General features: G+C 37.6%; 1 protein-coding gene across 1 annotated transcript in view; it reads right to left on the minus strand.

Annotated features, from left to right (window-relative positions):
- Positions 1-209: 209 nt before the first annotated feature.
- The window catches only part of Hook3 (hook microtubule tethering protein 3), an 83,329-nt gene continuing 64,180 nt past the window's right edge, over positions 210-19,358 (minus strand). Inside the window, exons 16-22 of the mRNA XM_028768208.1 lie at positions 16,869-16,956; positions 12,751-12,785; positions 8,473-8,555; positions 7,074-7,174; positions 4,412-4,516; positions 4,211-4,282; positions 210-1,516 (exon numbers count right to left, since the gene is read on the minus strand). Coding sequence (XP_028624041.1) covers positions 1,376-1,516; positions 4,211-4,282; positions 4,412-4,516; positions 7,074-7,174; positions 8,473-8,555; positions 12,751-12,785; positions 16,869-16,956 — 625 coding nt within the window. The 3' untranslated portion in view covers positions 210-1,375. The remainder of the gene's footprint in view (positions 1,517-4,210; positions 4,283-4,411; positions 4,517-7,073; positions 7,175-8,472; positions 8,556-12,750; positions 12,786-16,868; positions 16,957-19,358) is intronic.

A 19,358-nucleotide genomic window follows, 5' to 3' on the forward strand; every position in this document is an offset into this window, starting at 1 on the left:
ATCAGAACTTACAAACAGCAATTCCATAACTAACATCTTCCACTTAGATGATTTACCTAAAAACAAACAAAATAATCCTCTCTGGCCTAATTTCAGATTTTTTTTTCCTTTAAAAAATGTGGTATGGAACAAGAAAAAGGCTGGAGGAAACCTTCAATATAATTTGGGATCAAATTCACAAATCAATATAGAAAAAGACAAAAGGTAGATCATTTTCAAATAAATGATAGTTTAAAATTATATAATTCCTTATATAGATGAAGTACTTCACATCATTGCTTAACAGACATTCATCTATGTAAATAAATGTGGCATACAATGTACTCACTTTGAACAACCAAATACCCAAGAAAATCTGTCCTGTTACCAATTCTTGGACTTGTAGGTAGAGTTAGGAAAAACTATAAAGAGCTCTGTCATAACATTACGTACAGAGAGTCATATACTGATATTAATGAACCACATTAAGATGTTAGCTATCCAAGATTAATTAAGAAAAGGAAAGGCTCACAGAATATATAAAACATATGAGGCATAGTCAAAGAACTGCCCCAAAGATAAGGCTACCTATATGAAAATAAATCTTTTACATGTGGAGAGCAATTAAAAGTGCATGACTAGAATCTGATTCATAGCTACTAAGATATTCCAAAGGAAGGAAAAAAAATCCTGCCAAATTCTTATCCTCTGTAATTTCTAACCAAATATCTTGACCAATTTCACTTCTGCCAGCAAACAATATAGCAGGAAAGAATGAAATTTCACATAAGAACTTCAAACCTTAGACTAAGTTTAATTTCTCCCCTCTGAGGGGTCCTGCCAGGTGCCACAGGACTGACTAGCACCTCTGCCAATGTATTTGTCTTTGCAAAAAGTGCATTTGACACCACTTCATATAGTACAGTAAATATTTAAGTTATCTGAAGTGCATTTGGAAAACAATCGAAAACACAGATTAATACACCATAAAAAGATTAATTCCCTTTAAACAAAGACATTCTTATAAAGTATGGTAACACGGTAGGCACGATAAAGAATATAAATTGTGTATCAATTATTGGCAGAAAATCTGATTCTTTACAAAGCCCACACAAACGGGGAAGAAGACATTTTCATACAAAGAAAAAGTATTACACTATTATACAACACTTTTAATTGTACATTTACAAATTTTTGGCACATTAAAAGGAACTGAAAAGACCATAAAGTAAAGGACAAAGTAACTAAAAGATACAAGAGAGAGAGAAAAATCCTCATGTGAGAAACACTAAATATTAACACAGGAGAGAAATAAAACAAGCTGGCTGAATTTCCTGAAATGTTGTTATATGTAACAGAAGTATGCTTTTTAAAAATTCCTAGTGGCAAGACCTTTCTACCTTGCTGTGGCTGGCTGGACATGGCCTGGGTAGGATCTTCTTGTGCTGGTTGCTTGTCTTTGCCTAGCCAGAAATGACTGCCCTGAACCTGTGCTAGCTAGTCTGTCTTCAGCAGCCTTTTTATGTAGAGTCATTCCCTGAAACATTAGAAGAAAAACAAAAGTGATTGGTGAAAACATGGAAAATATCCTACAAAAATAACTGCCATCATGCAGAATTTTTACTACAACGAATAGCAAAGTATAATTTATCAGAAAAATTAATTATACTTATTATGGCTTAAAAATTTATGAAACCCTTTTCATTCCAATAATTAAGTACAAATCTTCCTTTGGAAAAATTAAGAATTAATTTTGTTAATTTAAAACAATCAAAACAACAGATAATGGAGAACGATTTTTAGAATATGTCACCAAACATTCTTTTCAATCAAATAGTGATTTTCCAAGAAAAGTGCAAGTGATTAGTAGCAGCTGATTCATTCAAACTGTGGCAATCACAGAACTCATCAGAAAGGAAAACCACAAATGCACTTGTTTCTTGCAATGGAAAGCCATACTAGGTAGGTACTATACATACCACAATGTCGTGTTTTCTTCACTTCAGGGCAGACTTGTAAGTATTCTCAAACAAACTAAGACAAGTTTCTGACAACCCACAATAGAGGGCACAGCAATAAGGGACTCCCCTTGAAAGCACAAAGATAATCTACTGCCTTTGAAGAGGGGCAAAGTCATTGGGCTACAGGAGATGGGAAGAAGGGACCTGTAGGACACTGTCGGGATTTAGAAAAATAGTGAGTGACTTACTAAAGTCAGAAGACTACAAGGAGACTGGGAATCAGCCAGTTGTAGGATTCTTTTAATAAGACAATAAACTAACCTAGCAAGAGAAACTGAGACTGCTGGTCAATCATACCAGAAACTTGATACAGGTAAGCAAGAAGAGTGGAGGCTAACCATGAATAAATAATGCATGGAAAACATGGGACGAGAAAATCCACCTTCCCATAACTCTCAGCTTCTGAATATAACTTCAGCCTTTCATATGTACCTAAGAAAACAACACATTTTCCTCAATGGGAAATTATAGAATCTGTTTCTTCTCTGGGTTTGTTTTGTTTTCTTTAAGGCAGTGGATTACTATGTAGTCCAGCTAGCCTGCGACTAGGTTGTCTTGCCAGCTCAGGCGGTATTATTGTCTTATGGTGCCATGTCTGGTCTCAGCTCTCCCCTTGCACCTTTTCCTAGGTTCTAAAGATTGAATTCAGGCCAGGCTTGTGTTGCAAGCACAATTACCTACTAAGTCATCTTGCCAACTCCTAGAATATATTTTTAAATTCAACTTTAAGTTAACAAAAACATTTGAAGGCTTGAGTAAAAGTGGCTGAAATCTTCTGAAATGATTTTACTACATATAATGAAATTACATTTCAATTAAAAAAATCTAATTTTTCAAGCAACTGACTGATTGGGGCACCTAGGCTTTTGTGCTCCATGTTCTAGGGTTCTGCCACTGAGTGACACTTTTTGCATACTGTTAACATGTCAGCAGCCAACACAAAGCTATCTGTTGAGAAACCTAATACCTTACCCCAGCACTCACTACCATCTTGATTCCTACTTAAGTTGTCTGAGATGCAAAGCTTTCTGCATATAAGCATGCTGCTCCTATTGGTTACCTTCTGTGAGTACAACTTGCATATGTCTACTTGGAATTATCCCTTCACTCCGAAAAGTTAAAAATTAGCACTATCTTTCAGTCCCATGTCACAGAATAAATGAATCTAGTTCCATAAGAGGCAATGTGTGAGCACTGTGTGAAGCCATAAAAGCAGCCAGGGATGTGAAACCACTGACAGGGCAGTGAGACTGGGAACACCAAGCTTCAAAGACACAATAGTGGGGGCAGGGTTAATGCCCAGAGAAATCTCTTAATGGGATTTATATTCTCTACTTTTATATTAATTTTTATGAAAACTATACTTGTTAATATTCTCATTCAAAGTTACTTCCTTCTTAGAAGAAAAATTGCAATAAAATCTTAAACTATGGTTAGCACACTGGTGTACTGTAGATACAACATGTCATGAAACATATATTTAGTAAAGAAAAAAACCACATTTTAAGATTGGAGAATTAACCTTTAAGAGATAGTAGTAACACTAAAATAAAAATAATACTTTAGACAAAAGGGGAAAACTGAAAGAACAGCCTAATTTCCTGTTTCAAAATTTGGGCTGTGGAGAAGGCCCTGTGGGTAAAGAAAGCCTAGAGCTTCAGTCCTGGTCTACCCAGCTTCCACAGGGTTCCATAGCACCCCCTACCCAACAGAGAGAGAAGCCGCCTCATCCTGTATAATTCACAGCTGTGCATCAGCTGACGAACAATTACTGCCTTCCCTTACATACACTTAGTTTCTTTGCTTGTGTACTAGAATATTCCATTTCAAAACCTTCAGAGGTCAAAGTCTGAAACTGGACATTTCCAAATCCCACGAGACAGCTAAACTATCTGTAAAGAAAGTGTCATGTTGCAAAGCAGGAACTACTGCATCTGTTTAGATGTTACCATGTCTGCTTTCCCTACAACAAATGGTTCCAAGGACTAAAGCTAACCTGGTGTCTTCTAGTCTCTGGGAATGATGCTTTCACAATGACCTAGTCTGCATATGCTGCTTTTCAGTTTTAAGGTCAACATAGAGGCTTTGTTAGTACACATTATGAGAGGAATTACTTTCAGATTCTGTTGGTAGAATTACTTCTACAGTACAAGCAATATCATGACACAGTCACCAAACATTGCATTGTATTTTGAAATACTTTCTCTTACCATATTGTACCAGGCACTAACAATGTATTTCTCCTCCATGTCTCTTTGACTCTTCGTTTTCTCATATTCTTTCTGAAGCACAACCACATGTAAAGATACAAATGAGTTCAATATAAAAAAATTTACAATTAATTGTCTAATCCAAAGAATACAATTATATACTATAGCAAGGCAGTATTTTACAGCACAGTGCAAACCGACCTCTAATGAGTGAAAGAGTCGGTCTCGTTCCTGCAGTTGGTTTTTAAGAGCTTGTATTTCTGGTGCTGCTCCTTGATTCTGTTTAGGGTCTAATGTACGGATAACCTGCAAAATAGAAGAAAAACGAAGCATACATATATGTTCACGCACAGAACCTACAAATTAAAACAGAAACAAACTTCCTCAAACTTTAAGAATCTAGCATCTAAGAAAGCAGCCTTAAAAGTGAAACTGAGGCAGAGGATACAGCCCAGTGCTATAGTGCATGCCTAATACACATGGGGCTCTAGGTCCAATCCCCAATACTGGGCTAGAGGTCAGGGAATCAAATGGTTAAAATGTGTAGATAGCTATAGATATCACTACCGTAGCATGCATGAAACTCTGTTATTAATTCCTAGCACCCCTACCTCAATCAAACAAAGCAGAAAAGAAAAATAATACTCAAAAGCTATCAAGGGCACCTAAGAATGTAAATGTATGAAATAAAATTGCTGCAAATTTCCAATGACACAGACAGAAGAGCCAATTCTGGATTACTGGGCATTGCTAAAGAGATCCTATTCACAGTTCTTTTCTGTTTTATTGCCGCTAGCTCTGGACACATAATCAGAAAGGCACACGAGGGTGAGTCTTACATAGGCCAGCATGAACATGGGATGCAATTCTACCTGACTCATTACAAATTTCTGGAAGAGAGGTCATTTTGTTCTTCACCAATAGTTTTATTATCAAAATGTTCAAACAGACCTTCAAATAGTTCAAATCCATTTATTTTTGACTTGGATTTACCAACTGGTACTCTGTCATATATGTTCTCCCCCAACACTCTCTTACGTGTTAGAAATAATTAACAGTCCCAACGACACATAACCTTGCGTACTTCAGTGTGCACATCCTTCAAGCTTTCTACTTCATTATCATAATAAGATTACGACTTGTAAGAAAATATCAATTCTGCAAAATGGTCAGTGTTTAGTCATAGGTGGAGGGATGGGGTCGTAACCTAGGGCCTTTCGAATGCTAGGAAAGGACTCGACCTATGAGGCACAGATCTCTACATCTCTTTAGACCTTTTATCTTGAGACACGGTATTAGTAAATTGTTCAGGCTGACTTTGAACTTTCAACCCTCCTGCTTTGGTTTTATGAAATAACTGGAATCACTTGGCCAAGGTGTCTCTTATAACTGGTTCTTTGTCCTCAATTTTGGACTCAAAGATTGATGCAGTCTACCTGGTAAGCAGGATCGCCTAATACCTCTCAGAGCTGAGTTACACTTGTGTGCCACAATGCCCAGTTCTTTGTAATTGCTGGGGATCAGAAATGAGGTCCTGATGCTTAAGCATAAAGCAATTCACTCACTGAGTCATCTCCCCAGCTCTCACAATACCATCCCCAATTCTGCATTATCTGATAGTGACTTATTTACTTTTAAAAAGAGTTATTTGGTTTATATGGATCTGGGTGTTTTGTTTACGTGTGCAGGCACATCAGAAGAGGGAATAGGATCCAATGGGACTACAGCTATCTCTACAGCTAACCACTGAGCCATCTCTCTAGCCCTCTCAAAAGCATTACTTCACTTGTTCTAACAGCTTCATGTTTTCCCCCTCTAAGTATAAGAGAGATCTAGAAGACATTTTGATACAGGTTAATCATTCATAAGAGTGACATTCATCAGGAAGCATCAAATCTTGGCTGTAGCATTCATTATACATTAATACCTCCTTTATTAAAGTTTTTAAAAAAGATTTATTTTGAGGGGTTCGATTCCCAGTATATATGACTATGGACCATGTGATTATATGCACCATGTGACCATGGATGTCAAAAGTCGATGCCTGGGAACCGGAGTTACCAGGTTGGTGACTGCAGTAACAAGTGCTCTAAATCACTGACCCATTTCTCCATCCCCTTACATTTTCGTAGAAATAAAGATCTGTTTACATGAGCATGGGTGTTTCTCTAGCATGTACGCATGTGCATCACCTGCATGCCTGGTGCCCATGGGAGCCAGAATGGCTCCTGGAGACTCTGGGACTGGAGTTACTGAAGGTTGTAATCTGCCATGTGGGTGCTTGGAGCTGAACCTGGTCCTCTGCACAAGCAGCAAGTTCTCTTAATTGCTGAGCCATCTCAACCTCTTAAAACCTTTTTAGGTCTGTATAATTGATAATGGTTTTTATAATGATTTTTTTTTTTACCATGGCATTTTCATGCATGTATGTCATTCATTATACTCTGTTCTTGGGCAAGTGAGATGGCTAGTTGGTAAAAGTGCTTGCTGCCAAGCCTGAGGCCTCTGGAACACACATGGTAGAACGAGGAAGCTGATTCTTGTATCTCATTCCTGTTTGTTCTTGTCTGTTTGTATGTATATGTCATTAAGCTTTGTTTTCTTCTTTCACGTGTTGTTAAGTCTAATTACTGTTCAGTGGTGCTGTTGCTTATTTTTATGTGAGGAACATTTTCTTCTTGCTTATCAATTTGTGGAGGGACCTGATTTGATCACTATTTCTTGCTCAGGATCTTTCTCTGCTTAGAAGACTTCTTTGATTATTTTCTCTGTAAGAACATAATGTTATATGGATACTATACTTCCAGGCTAGAGGACAACATCGCTGGAAAGAACAGTAAGCTAGTTACAAGTTCATACTCACACTTTTGGCTTTCTCTAAGTATTTTTTATAGCGTTCTTCCATTTGCTTCATTTCTTCTTCTTTCTTCCGTAAAGCTTCTTGCAATTCTTCAATTCTTAAAGCTGCCCATAAAAGATGACCATAAAAATTAAAATTTAATAACATTAAACTTAAAGTTATTTATTAACAAATAATAGTTCAGGGAGTGTTTGGTCTATTTTCATACATAATTTTCTCTTTAAAAAATAATCCATATTTTTATTTTACTAAAATCTTTAATAAGTAAGTAAAACAGTATTAAACAACATAAAGTAAAAAGTATCTATTGATGGATGAATGAATAAACAATATATTCACACAACAGAATCTTTTTAAGTCTAATTCTGATACATGCCATAGAGACTTAATGATAAGTGAAATAAGCCAGGCAGGAAAGTATAAGTCCAATTCTCCTTGAGTGAGTTTCCTAAATAGTTAAGCTCAGAGACAGAGGATAAAGTAGTGGGTGACAAAGGGTGAGCAGAGGCAGAAGCAGTTCCCAGTGAATGGATGCAATGATTTACAGGTGGGCAGTGGGGAGGCCGAATGACAATGTATTAATTCTACTGCACCATATTCTTAAAATGGCTACCTGCTCCTATATGAAATTTGCTGTATCTTAAAATGAAACCTGACATTTCACTTTCATAAAATGAAGTTAAGCTAATTACAGTTATAAATACCAAAAAAACTATGTGTCTAGGGCTAACTTATCACAATTACCTTGAAAGTATTTAGCTTCATATAATATCTATTACAATCCACAGGTAAAGGATTCGTAAACTTAGTACTTTAAGAAATAAGGCAAATTCTTAAATTTTTTAAATATTATTTTATATGAGTGTGTATCTATCTCCGTGGGGGTTGGGGGGCATGTGCACTTGAGTGCAGGTGTCCACAGGGCCAGAGGTATTGGATCCTCGGAAGCTAAAGTTATAGGTACTTGGTGAATCACCTGATATGGGTGCTGGGAACCAAACTTTGGTCTCCTACAAGGGTAGCAAGAGCTCTTAGCTCTGAGTCATCTTTCCAATACCTGACAACTTCTTTTTTAATAAACTAATTTTTTATATTTTTTTTCTTAAGCACATAAGTATGTGCCTGTGAGAGTATATGTCAAATGTGTGTGGTATCATGGAAGCCAGAAGAGGGTGTTGGATTCCCTGAGGTTTGAGTTACAGGGGTTGTAAGCCACCCAAAGTAGGATCTGGCAATCAAACTCTTATCTTCTGGAAGAGCAGCAAGAGCTCTTAACTACTAAGTCATCTTCTCTAGCTCCTTAAGGGAAATTCTAAGTGGCTGGAATAGCTAAAAGAAACAAGTTACATAGCTTCATTATCTCTACAACAGTGTATGGTCGATGATGGTTGGGAACACTCACAGCTGTTGTTAAATCTTGGCTCCAGGTCTTCAATAATGGCTCTCTTTTTCTGTAATTCATTGTTGGCTTCATGCAGCTTCTCTCTGCAACAAAACACGCGACTCATCAACACTCATGTTTTTGCATCTGACTCTCTTTCCAATTTAGTTCTCATACATGCTACACAAGTTCTCTGCCTTTGACTACATGCTTAGCCCTTGTTTCTGTATTCTTTTTTCATTTTGAACTAAAAATTTGTTATATTTAAAATAGACTTGCATTGCGCACAAGTTCTTTGAAAACAGATAAACAGACTAAAGCTTTTTTAAAAAGGCAAAATCCAGTTCTTTTGATTTGAAACAACAATTTCTTCTACATAAAACATGAGAATTTTCATGTTTTAAAAACAAGGATATTGCTGGACAGTGGTGGCGCACGCCTTTAATCCCAGCACTTGGGAGGCAGAGGCAGGCGGATTTCTGAGTTTGAGGCCAGCCTGGTCTACAGAGTGAGTTCCAGGACAGCCAGAGCTACACAGAGAAACCCTGTCTCGAAAAACAAAAACAAAAACAAAAACAAAAACAAAAACAAAACAACCAACCCCCCCCAAAAAAACCCAAGGATATTGTAAAAATTAAATTTCAACCTTTGAAAAGCTTTTCAATGCAAACTTTGTTGTCAAAGGTAAATTGCTAAAAACATAGATTTGACAGAAAGAACATTCCAGACACAGATATATACAACTAGAACAGACCTCACAAGATAATGCAGAACAAAAGAAGTCAGGCTCTGTTTATGACAAATCCAGATTCAAAAACTAACACAAAGCAATAAACATTAGCACTGTGGCTAATACAGATATGTAGTCAAATCAACTGTGAGGAAGAATGATGAATTCTGTTAAATGTTCACCTAAGTTATCTGTATATGAAGGTAAAGACTCATCAACCTATGTATTTAGGAACTTATGATATATAAATTACTGATAAACATTATGTTCCAATATAAAAAAGAATAAACAATAAGCTTTTCTCATGTTAAAGTTGAATAATAATGTGATATATAATCCATCCTCTAACTTATTCAGTATGGCACTATATAGTATAGTGCACTATATAGTAGGTATAAGATACAAAAATATAACAACTGAGCTTTTTGTTATATCTATTGCTAATGTTTTTCAAAGCATAATACTATAATAAATTCCTTCCTGCCTCCTTTTTTTTTTTAAGAGAAATGTCTCATTGTGTAACTCTGGTTGACCGTAACTCACTACATAGACCAAGCCAGCCTTGGAGTCTGCCTCCCAACTGCTGGGAAGAAAGGCATGCATTGCCATGCCTGGGTCTTTTTCTTTTTCAGTAAATTATTTTTCAATGCCTAATTATCTAGTATATATAATTAATTAATATATTATCTAATATATAACACATATATCTAATTATATACATACCTATGTATACACACATAAATAATCTTAAGAATAAAATAACTAAGCACAGTGAGCAGTCAATAGGTTAAAAATAAAAAATCTTCCTAAAGCCTTAGACATCACACATCTATCTTCTTGCTAAGGGATAATCAATGTCCCAATCAAATGTCCTCCTGATTTATAGATGGTTTACTGCCTTTATCTTACTAAGCAATGTTACTTCTGTCTAGCATTTTACTTACTGTATTAATTACTAACTACATGTCTTCTAAAGGTTTCCTAATATGTGGACAGTGTCATCTCTAGAAATCTCAGGTATACACAGTAAAACTGCTGTATTACGGAGTATGCACATTTTTCAAGTTGAAAAGGCTGCTGACTAATACTCAGCAGTCAACGAGAATTATTGTTACTTAACAACCTTAGCAATAATTCTCATTACTGACTGATTTTATTTCTAAAACTAATTTGATATGTTTAAAAATGGTCTCTAGTACAGTTTTAAATCCGTATGTGACTGACTACTGAGAGTTCCTGTGGTGAGTTGAATATTCTTCCAAAAGATAAGTTCTAATCTCTAATACTGTGACTGTGACACTACTGGATCTTTTTAGTTAACATTAAACAGGAGGTTGTACTGGGCCAGGGCACACTCTGAACTCAACTACTGTTGTCCTTATAGAAAGGTCCATGTTCTTCCTTAACTGTGGTTTTGCTTCCCATGGTTCCAGTTGCTTATGGCCAGTTGATGTGAAACCATTGGACAATCCCAGACAGGAATGTTTTAAGTTCCATGGTGTATGGAGTTGTATGGTAAACTTCCACCTGTTCTGCTGTGCTCTCCCTTACATGTCAACTGTTTTAGGACAGTGTTATAATTGTTCTACTGTATTAGTAAACTATTATCAGAGGTATTTATCTATAGGAAAGAACCCAAAAAATGTAGAGCTCAGAACTACCAGTGATTTCAGACATTCACCAAGTATCTCAGAAGAAATCTTGAAGATGATGGAAGCACTCTACAGAAAGGCTGTCAAGTGAAAATAGAGGCTACCAACAGAACACCAAGGCCTTCCCACAGCTACCGGAACTAGGAGGTGAACTGGGGCAGGCTCTGCTCTTCATTTGCTAGGAAACCAGTCTGTCAACATCTGGATTCGAATCTTGTTGGCTCTATAACTGTAAGAAAATAATTCTGTTCTCTTGGCCCCTTTATTTGTGGTAATGTTTTGCAACAGACACAAGAAACTAACGCAGGCTCTGTCTTCACTAAAATATCCTATCTAATGAAGATTCTTAGCATGTGCACAACTGAGCACCCAACAATGGTTAAAGAGTAGATTTCTGACTCCAAGTATTCTGCTTTTGTCAGAGAGGAATGGACAATTAAAAATTACAAGATTTGGTATGTTCTCATTCTAGGTAATCTTACAAAGGATGGAAAGGAGCATTGTTCTAGTACAGTAAGAATCTGCCTACATTCTAGATATCGCAGTAGCTAGGAAGCTATCTCATTCACTATATTAAAAAAAACTAGGTAACATACATCAAACTTTCAGAAACACAGCATCTTTCCAACTGTAGAAAAAAAGCCAAACATATCTCTTTGGTGTGGAGATTTTAACTTATTTTAACTTAATCAGCAGGCTACTAATTCATAGCCTTCCTACACCTTCCTATATTTAATGCTTGCAAGTAACTTTACAGGAAAATGATAGATTAAGATGTTCCTGGGCATGAGAAAAATTACTGAAGATTTCTTCAGGAGGGTCAAAAGTGATATTTAAATTTCTTATTTCATCTTTTAAGTTACAAAGTCCTACTTAAAATGACTGTAGTTCAGCCAGGCAGTGGTGGCCCATGCCTTTAATCCCAGCACTTGGGAGGCAGAGGCAGGCAGATTTCTGAGTTCGAGGCTGGCCTGGTCTACAGAGTGAGTTCCAGGACAGCCAGGGCTATACAGAGAAACCTTGTCTTAATTCAAATGCTTACTTGAAAAATATGGTACTGATAAACATTCTATTGTTAAAAAGTTTATTTGTTGATATATCTAACACCATCTATACATCTAAGGCTCTGGGGACATGGAGGAAGGGGAGAGTGGAAAGATTTGTAAGAGCCAGAGGCGTAGGACATTTGCTTCAATGTAGTCTTTTCTACAAAAAAAGACATGAAATAAAGTTGCGCAAGGAGAAGGTATTAGGGGAAGGAGTGTGGGAAAATGAATATGATCAAAATACATTGTAGGAAATTCTCAAATGACTAATAAAACTGTATTTAAAAAGTTTACTTAAAAATGAATGTATGACTGGCAAACTGTAGTCTGTGGGGGCAAGGAAGGAAGGAAGGAAGCAGGGCACCTGTTCTCGTATGTAAGGTTCTACTGGAGCACAAATCTATCTACTAGCTCTATTTCAGCTGTACTTACAGCTGAGCGGCTGCAACAGAGGCCAGAACTTATATAGCCTAAAATAATTACTATCTGGCCTGTCATAGAAAAGGGCAGTGAATAATATGAATATCCATAATATGAATATTATAACAAAGATAGGAAGTCCTAAAGTTTCAACTGAGAAAACAGCTCTAAAATCTTTTGTTCTGGAGTCTCACACTGTTGCCTAAGTTGGCCCGACACAGGAACAGTCCTCTTGCCTCAGACTCTTGATTGCATATGTGAGTCACCAGCCTCGATCACAATCACCGAATTGATGTATGGGGATTTGGGTAGAAATAATCCTGTAGTCATTACCAACAGGCTGTACCCTCCTGTATCTTCAAGGACACTTATGCCCTGTCTACATCCTCTGTACCCACAACAAGTGCTTTGGTTCTGTAATGTGAAGAGCCTCAACAAGTTGTCTACTTACAGATGTTCTTCAAGCTTCTTTTTTAGAAGGACTGACTGAAAATGGAAAATAAAAAGTTAGCTCATTATTTAGCATTTTAACAAACTAATTATTTTATAAAAATTAAAGACTATCTAGTAAATTACTTGGAGTAAGCTCTTAGTAATTTCTTTGGTCAAAGAGCTCAAAACCCAACGTACCTCATTTTTCTCCTCTTCAATAAAAAAACAGAATAGCCCAGCAGTGAGAGTAGTCAGTAAGAAATACACAGAAACTAGATAAATTCTCTATACAGAGGGGAATGAGTTTAAAAGCTACTTATCTAGAGACCCAAGTATTCCTGGACTCAGTACCCAAGTAGTACCCTAACATTTAGATTTTTTCCTATCCTCTTTCTTTGTACTATGATAGTCTCAGGTTTGGTGCCATATTTTAATTGATGACAAGCAATGTACTTGATAGTAGGGAGATATAAAGGGTATGATGGTAAGATGCTGAGAACAGAGTTTTGGTATTTTTTTAAAGGTCTCCTGAAAAGCAAGAAGTTAAAATTATATTAACAATAGGCTTTTAAATTATGTGATAAATGATACTCAAAACCAATTAATGTAGGCTTATAAAAAATAAATTGCTTAATTTCTTAATAACAGCAACAAGGAGAAGGAAAGCCTCTCATTTTTAGTTGCCCTGTTTAATGACGACCACCATGTATACTCACTCATGTCTGTCCACTCCCTGCCACTCAGGAGAGGCCTGAGCTCACCATGTATGCAGCCCAGCTCACCTTAACTCATGACTCTCCTCCTTTCAGGTGTGTGTTACCATGCTTGATTTTATTCACGTCAATTGTAACAGAGCTTCGTGATATTTCAAATTCACATCTTTCTCAGTATAACAATTATAATTAGACCAAATCCTCTACCACTATTTCCTCAAAGCCTACAGAAAGATAATAACCTTACTAGCTTTTAATATTTATTTATTTTTAAATAATTATTGTTTGTCCTCTCTTTGCTAAGAGGATGAAATGGAAATATTAAAAATTGTTGACATTAAGTCTTGATTAGATCCTAACACATTGTTTTGAATTATTACAATTTATATAATAAAGTAACTAATACAAGGCCAATATGGCAGACATGACACCACAGCCTGTTACACACATGCTATAGACTTCACAACAGTACTATGAGCACCGCTGTCCAACTGAGGAAGCTAGGCCGAAGCACATTTACTCATGTCTGTCTGGTATGGCAGACACCCAAGCCCTAGGCGCAGCCTCCCTTTCCATCACTCTGTGGTCAGTGTCTTTCCAAACTATCAAAATGTGTGACTGGAGCAGACTAGATTATAAAAGGAAGCTTGCATCAAAATGAATTATATAAATGAACTAATAGGGAGAACATTTCTACATTAAGATTTTGATATACTTTAAGAATTTTCATTGTAAAGAGCATATATTTATAAAGCAAGTAATCTTAGCATATTCATTTTTCATGAGTCATACTCTAAAATTCCAGTATTACTGTCTGTTATATCAGATAAAGTATACAATTTAAAAACTTCTAAGTATATGGAAATGAATAGGAAGCCATACTTACAATAGCCTTGAGCAGAAACCATGCCAAGAGACAGAGAGGACATATTAGTATGAAGCAAACACAGCAGCCAAGAGAAGGAACCATTTAGTAATTCATGAACAGAAGCAAAAGATATGCATTTTTCAGAACTGTACATTTCTCTTTCTTCTATGGTCTCCTCATCCTGTCTTGTTCTCTGAAGTTTTATATACTGTGGCTAGCTCAAATTATCCATATGACTGGATATAACAATGAGTTTCTGCTTCCATGCTAAAAACAAATGACATAAAAATAATAATAAAAATGTGCAGACCATCATGCTCTGACCTAAGGGTATAAGAAGAGGCCATTGTGATAACAGAAAAGGCAGCAAGTATGTCTTCTCCCGAGGGGAGGAATCAGGTCTAGAGGTTGCTCTGCATAGAGCAACTCCTGAGACTCGTGAGATGCAACACTTAGGCTATTGAGGAGAAAAGAAAAAATCTGATGGGGTAAAAGAACTACATATCCTGAACTAAACTAATTATTTCTCTAAAGAATCTGGAATCTTCAAAACAGAAAAAAGTCCACCTGATTCTTGTGTGCAGAGAACATGGCAGGAAACCTTGCTTAGATTTGAGGTAGACATCCCATTACTATGTAGGCAGTTAAAAGGTGACCAGTTTATGCAAGTATTTACCTCTGAAATATATAATCCCCTAAAGAATGGCACCATATCTAATTGGATTTATCACAGTGATACTATGCGAAGTACCTTTAAAGAACAATCCTTTCATGTTTAGTTTAAGCATGAGGCCCCACACATGGTTGCTTCTGCATTACTACATTTAGTTAGGTGACCCCTCAGCATGCTTGCCTCCTGTGTACACTCTTTTCCCCTTCTACAAAAACAAATCCCCAACAGTCCCTTCAAAGTTTTCAAGACCCAAATGAATTTTACATATTGGTTAACGGAATCTAGAGCTGTCAACAACGAAGAACTACCACTTCCTATGATTTATCTCTAAGACACTGCTAATTAAGCTCTGTTATTACAGTATGCTAATTTTACTTCTTTGAGATTTGCCTTTTATACATTTTTTTAAATCTTAACTTTCGGTATGGCTATTTGTAGTAGAACATTTGATCTGGATCCTAGAACCACAAAATTTTTTTTTAAAAAAAGAAAAAGAACAACAACAACAAAAAAGGCTTGGTACTTTCTACTAGTTCCATGTTAATAAAGGTTAAAAACAATGTTGAAAATGACAGTAGTTGTGAACTGATCTGGGAAACTAAACAATGACCAACTCATTAAGAAATACTAAATCATAAATGAAGCTGACACACTGATGACCTAAGTAAGATGTGTGTGTACAGAAACCAAACAAAGCTCGAGGCCTCGAGGCTTCTATAGTTAGTATTCCTGACTTTAAAAGTCATTTACTTAACTCTCTTCTGTTTTCAGCTGTCCTGTTAATTAGGCTGGAGAAGACTCCTCCATCAGACTCACCAATGGAAACAATCCAGGAAGTTTAAACTCAAATGTCTGAGCTACAGTCAAAGTATACTGGCAGCAGAAAACAGGACTGATTTATTAACATTTAAACCCCACACACACACACATTGTTCTTAAATATTTTTGTGCTTTAGTTTTATTTATTGCTGCCAGAGACAGTCTCCTAGGTGCTCCTGCGCACTGTGAACGGTGGCAGTGCAGGAGGCAATGTAAGCCACTGATGGTGAGCGAGTGCCCGCAGCAGAGGGAGCTATGACAGAGACATGCAGAGTGCTAAAGAAAGTAAAGAGGTCAGTGTGGATTCAGAAACTCAGAAATGACAGGATACTAGAGGTGGCATTATTTTCTTAAATATCAAGTTCATATTAAAACTTTCTTCTTGGGCATGCCTTTATTTTATTATTATTATTATTATTATTACTATTATTTTTGGCCTGAGGAAGACCTTTTACTTCACTATGCTTGAATATATATAAGATGTACAGCCTCAGCCGGGCGGTGGTGGCGCACGCCTTTAATCCCAGCACTTGGGAGGCAGAGGCAGGTGGATTTCTGAGTTTGAGAGTTCGAGGCTAACCTGGTCTACAGAGTGAGTTCCAGGACAGCCAGGGCTACACAGAGAAACCCTGTCTCGAAAAACCAAACCAAACCAAAAAAAAAAAAAAAAAAAAAAAGATGTACAGCCTCAATTTACTATATTGGCTGATAAATACAAGTGAACTTTCAGTTTCTTGCAGAGTCAATTAAAATAGGACTTTTAAATAAGGAATGCCAGTGAAAAGAAAAACAGTATTTCTTCTCTATATCCGGTATAACACTAAATTTGGCCTGAGAAATGGCTCAATGATAAAGGCATTCATCACCAATTCTAATGACACATGGAAAGAAACAACTTGCACAAGTTGTCCCCTGACCTCCACAAGTGAGCTATGGAATACATGTGCATACATATGATGAGCACATGCCTCCACAACTTACACACATTCTTTTTAAAAAAGAACTATAGGTTTTCTCAGTTTTGTGAAACTTTTGGAGCATGGCTGGAACATATCAAAACTTACATCTTCTGCTTTTGAGCCTTGATCCTGCAAAGATTTTTGCAGTTCTTCTACTTGTGACTGTACTTCTAGAAGTCTCTGATTCACAAGCCTGCAAAACAAACACATATTAATTCTCTAAGTATACCTCTTCCTCTTGGGTGGTTATACTGATTTCACCAAAAGCAAACTATGGACTCAGGTTGTGTAACTGCAATAGCACAGGCTCAGATGGTTGTAGTGGGATTGTGTAAATGCAATAACAAAGGCACAGTTGGTTGTAGTGGCACTATGTAACTGCAGTAACACAGGCACAGTTGGTTGTACTCACACTGTGTAACTGCAATAGCACAGGCACAGTTGGTTGTAGTGGCACCATGTAACTACAATAACACAGGCAGTTTCATATCATAAGTAAAGATTTTGTCCATATTATCTTTGTATTATTAATAATTTGACTCTGGGGCTGGAAATGCAGCTCAGCTGGTAGAGCACTTGCCTAGCAGGCATGGAGCCCTGGGTTCTATCTATGCATATACTAGGCATGGTAGAACACACCCGTGACTCCCAACACTTGGGGATAGAGGCAGGAAGGTCAGAAGCTGAAATCATCCTTACATACAAAGTAAACTTGAGGCCAGCCTTGTATACATGATGAGCCTGACAGAAACCAAACCAAACCAAACCAAACCAAACCAAACCACACCACACCACACCACACCACACCACACCACACCACACCAAACCAACCCAACCTCACTTTTGCTTTCCTTTTTCCTTCATTGGTTTTTAAATCTATAATGCCACTGTGGACTTTGGGATCTGGAAGACCTGAGCTTTCATTTTTAAATCTGCTAACTAAAAACTACTAAATATTCTTTAGCTTCAGCTTCCTCGATTTTAAGACGGAGCTAATACAATTGTAAGGATTATAAAAGGGAATTTTACGGCATTTCAATGATCATCTGGTATATTAACATATTTAATTGTTTGCTACATAATACTTCAGAGTTCCAAGTAACTTTGCTAGGAAAGGAGTAAAAGAAATTATCTCTGTAGATGACAAGATACCATACAAAGAAAATCCTAAAAAATTCTACCAAAAAACTTTTACAACTGACCAAAAAATTTCAGTTAGACAGCAAGATAGCAAATCAATATACAAAAATTGTGGCATTTCTTTTTAAGACAGGGTCTAGCTATGTAGTACTGGTGGGCCTGGGACTTGCCACAGACCAGGCTGGCTTAAATTCTGAGAGAGCCACCTGCCTCTGCCTCCTGTGGGCAGGAATTGAACAAATAAACCACCAAACACTGCCAATAGTAGTTAATTTCTACACCAAAAATGGACTTTCTCAGAAAGAACCCCTAAGTCGCTGAAGTCTCCAGAATACCCAGGAGACAACCCACAGACTGTAAGAAGTTTAATAAGCTAGAAGGCCCACGTGAGGATGTTTCAATCTCACTTAGAAGGGGAAAGAAAATAATCACAGGCGGGAGAGAGATGGAAGGATCTGGGTACGAGAGGGAAGAGAGAGGGAAAAGGGGGAACAGGATTAGGTATGTATGTGTGTGGGGGCAGGAGAATGAATGGAAATATGCAGCTTCTGGGGGTGGGAGACGGGGGGACCCTCTAGAAAGTCCCAGAGACCTGGGAATGAGAGAGTCTCAGGACTCAATGGGGATGATCTTAGCTTTATAAAAAAAAAAAGCCTAATAGTGGGGAGAGAGAACTCTGAAGAGTCCACCTTCAGTAGACAGACAGTGCCCGAAGTGGAGGGACGGGGTTACCAACCCACAGTCAAAATTTCTGTCCCAGAATTGTTCCCATCTAAAAGAACTGAATGGACAAAAATGGAGAACACACTGAAGGAAAAGCTGTCTAGTGACCAGCCCAAATTGGGATCCATCTTATGGGGGAGCATTAAGGCCTGACACTATTACTGATGCTATGGTGTGCTTACAGACGTGAACCTGGCATGGCTGTCCTCTGATAGGCCCTACCAGCGGCTGACTGAGACAGACGGAGATTCTTATACCCAACAAGAATTTGGACTGAATTTGGGGACTCCAAGGTTGAATTAGGGGAAGGACTGAAGAAGCCGAAGGGGAGGGCAACCCCACAAAAGTCCAGCAGTCTCAACTCACCGGGACCCCAGGGAGCTCCCAGAGACTGAGCCACCAACCAGGCAGCATACATGGGCTGGTCTGGGGCCCTGACACACATAGAGCAGAGGACTGCCTGGTCTGCCCTTAGTGGGAGAAGATGCGTCTAATCCTTGAGAGACTTGAGGCCCCAGTGAAGGGTGACGCCTGGTGGGGGGAGGGAAAGCACCTTCTTGAAGGCAAGGGGGAGGAAAATGGGATGAGGAACTGAGGGAGGGGAGACCAGAAGGGAGGGGCAATAGCTGGAATGTAAATAAATAAAATAATTAAATAAATTTTAAAAAAGGAAGAACCCAGAACAGAAATTCCAACTGCCACATCCCTTGCCCCTACTCTGCAAGCCAAACC

The sequence above is a fragment of the Grammomys surdaster genome, unplaced genomic scaffold (genome assembly GCF_004785775.1).
Source record: "Grammomys surdaster isolate TR1022 unplaced genomic scaffold, NIH_TR_1.0 185, whole genome shotgun sequence".
NCBI lineage: Eukaryota > Metazoa > Chordata > Mammalia > Rodentia > Muridae > Grammomys > Grammomys surdaster.